The sequence below is a fragment of the Arachis duranensis genome, chromosome 5 (genome assembly GCF_000817695.3).
Source record: "Arachis duranensis cultivar V14167 chromosome 5, aradu.V14167.gnm2.J7QH, whole genome shotgun sequence".
In the NCBI taxonomy this organism is placed as follows: Eukaryota; Viridiplantae; Streptophyta; class Magnoliopsida; order Fabales; family Fabaceae; genus Arachis; species Arachis duranensis.
In genome coordinates this window covers 93,397,921-93,399,599 of record NC_029776.3, presented here as the reverse complement: position 1 = coordinate 93,399,599, position 1,679 = coordinate 93,397,921, and the positions used below count along the sequence as shown (strand labels likewise).

The 1,679-nt window shown below is 32.6% G+C and overlaps 1 protein-coding gene across 1 annotated transcript in view; it reads left to right on the top strand.

Moving 5' to 3' along the window:
• Window positions 1–1,679, top strand: part of LOC107490675 (eukaryotic peptide chain release factor GTP-binding subunit) — a 7,115-nt gene that overhangs the window by 883 nt on the left and 4,553 nt on the right. The window contains 4 exon segments of the mRNA XM_016111474.3: window positions 18–89; window positions 445–492; window positions 654–749; window positions 1,503–1,614. Of these exon segments, the coding sequence (XP_015966960.1) occupies window positions 18–89; window positions 445–492; window positions 654–749; window positions 1,503–1,614 (328 nt within the window).

Genomic DNA, 1,679 nt, shown 5'->3' with positions numbered 1-1,679 from the left:
ATCTTTGGTTCATGCAGAAGAGACTAATGGATCAGTAACGCCAGAGGATGTGAAGCCAGAAGTTGATAAATCTGAACATATGGATGAAGGTTGGTAGTAAAGAATTTAGTAATTCCAATTTTGAATGAATGATCTCATTCGTAATTCCAATTAGCAGATTGCATACATAGTTTGCACATTATTTTATCTACTGCCTAATATTTGATTATATTAGAAGAAAATCATTCAATGTCATTCGGTAGATGACACAAATGAACAGACTCACATTTGAGAATAATATTGAAATTGAAACAATTTTGTATTCTATAACAATAAAATTATACTCACTTCTTAAGCAAGGAGGAATTCCAATTGCATTAGCTCTATGTTATTTTTATTTACATTACTGTATATTGATTATTGAGCTTTGCAATTTTATAGAGAAGTTTTCCTTGGTGATTGCAGATCCAAAACCAGAAGTTCAAGCAGAACCTATCGATGTTGAACCAAAAGGTAGAAAGAGAATTTTAAATTTCTTTCTTATAGCTGCATATGAATTTAAATTTCCTTTTCAAAATTAGCCAGCTCATTTCCAATAATGATGAGAATTGGCAGTGTTCTTTTTTTTTTTCTTTATCTTTTTTGTGGGCTGATTGCATGACCTTGATTTTTAGCAAAAGAGAAGGAAATTCCTCCTACACAGGACGAAGATGATGAGGCGGAGATGATGAAAAAAAGGCACTTAAATGTTGTGTTTATTGGTCATGTAGGTAAGTTGATGGATTATAAAGGTTCCTTCCTATGTCATTATTTTTTAATCGGGAGTTCCCATGTTTGGGTTTTCTACAGTATCATCTATTCGTCAGCTATCAATAATTTAAGTGTATTGTCATCCATGTGTATCGTATGAATTATAGGCTTTGTAGATATTAAGTTATTAACCCTGTGTTCAATTGTCTCACCTATCAAACTCTCTTTAATAAAATGGCGTATAAGCTCTACTGTCACAATCTTGCATCTTGAGGGTCTCATGATGGTAAAATTGGGTAGCTATAAATTTTTTTAAATTTAAACACTTGAAAAATAAAGCTATGAATTACTGCATTTGTTAAATTGGTCAAGGAAGACTGAGGTATGTGATGTTAAGTGTGAATGAATTCGTAGGCCCTAACGGGTTTGTTTGGCAAGCTTAATAACTGAATCAAATAGTTGGAATCAAATCAATTAAATCTGCAGAAAATTGAAATTTTCTTAAACAGTACAGTGCACGTTTGGAATCTGGTGTTGAACCAATGGTGTAGCGTCAGTTTTGGTAAATGACTTCTTTGGCGAATATTGGCTTATTTGCACATAGCACATGGTTTATACATTAGAACGTCTAAGCAAGCTGAATTATGGATTATTAGTGATATAGAATAAAAATTGCATCTCGTGCTTGGACAGTTGAGTGAATAAAGATACAGTTTGTTTTCATAGGATATTGATTTGATCTGAAAGGTGTTTTGACTTGCTTCTTGTTCCAGATGCTGGTAAATCTACAACAGGAGGTCAGATATTGTTTCTAAGTGGCCAGGTTGATGAAAGAACTATCCAAAAATATGAGAAAGAAGCTAAAGACAAAAGTAGAGAAAGCTGGTAAACTTTCACTAATTTATTGATGGAAGATGTTGTAAATATATCTTTTGCCGCTTTGTTGAAAT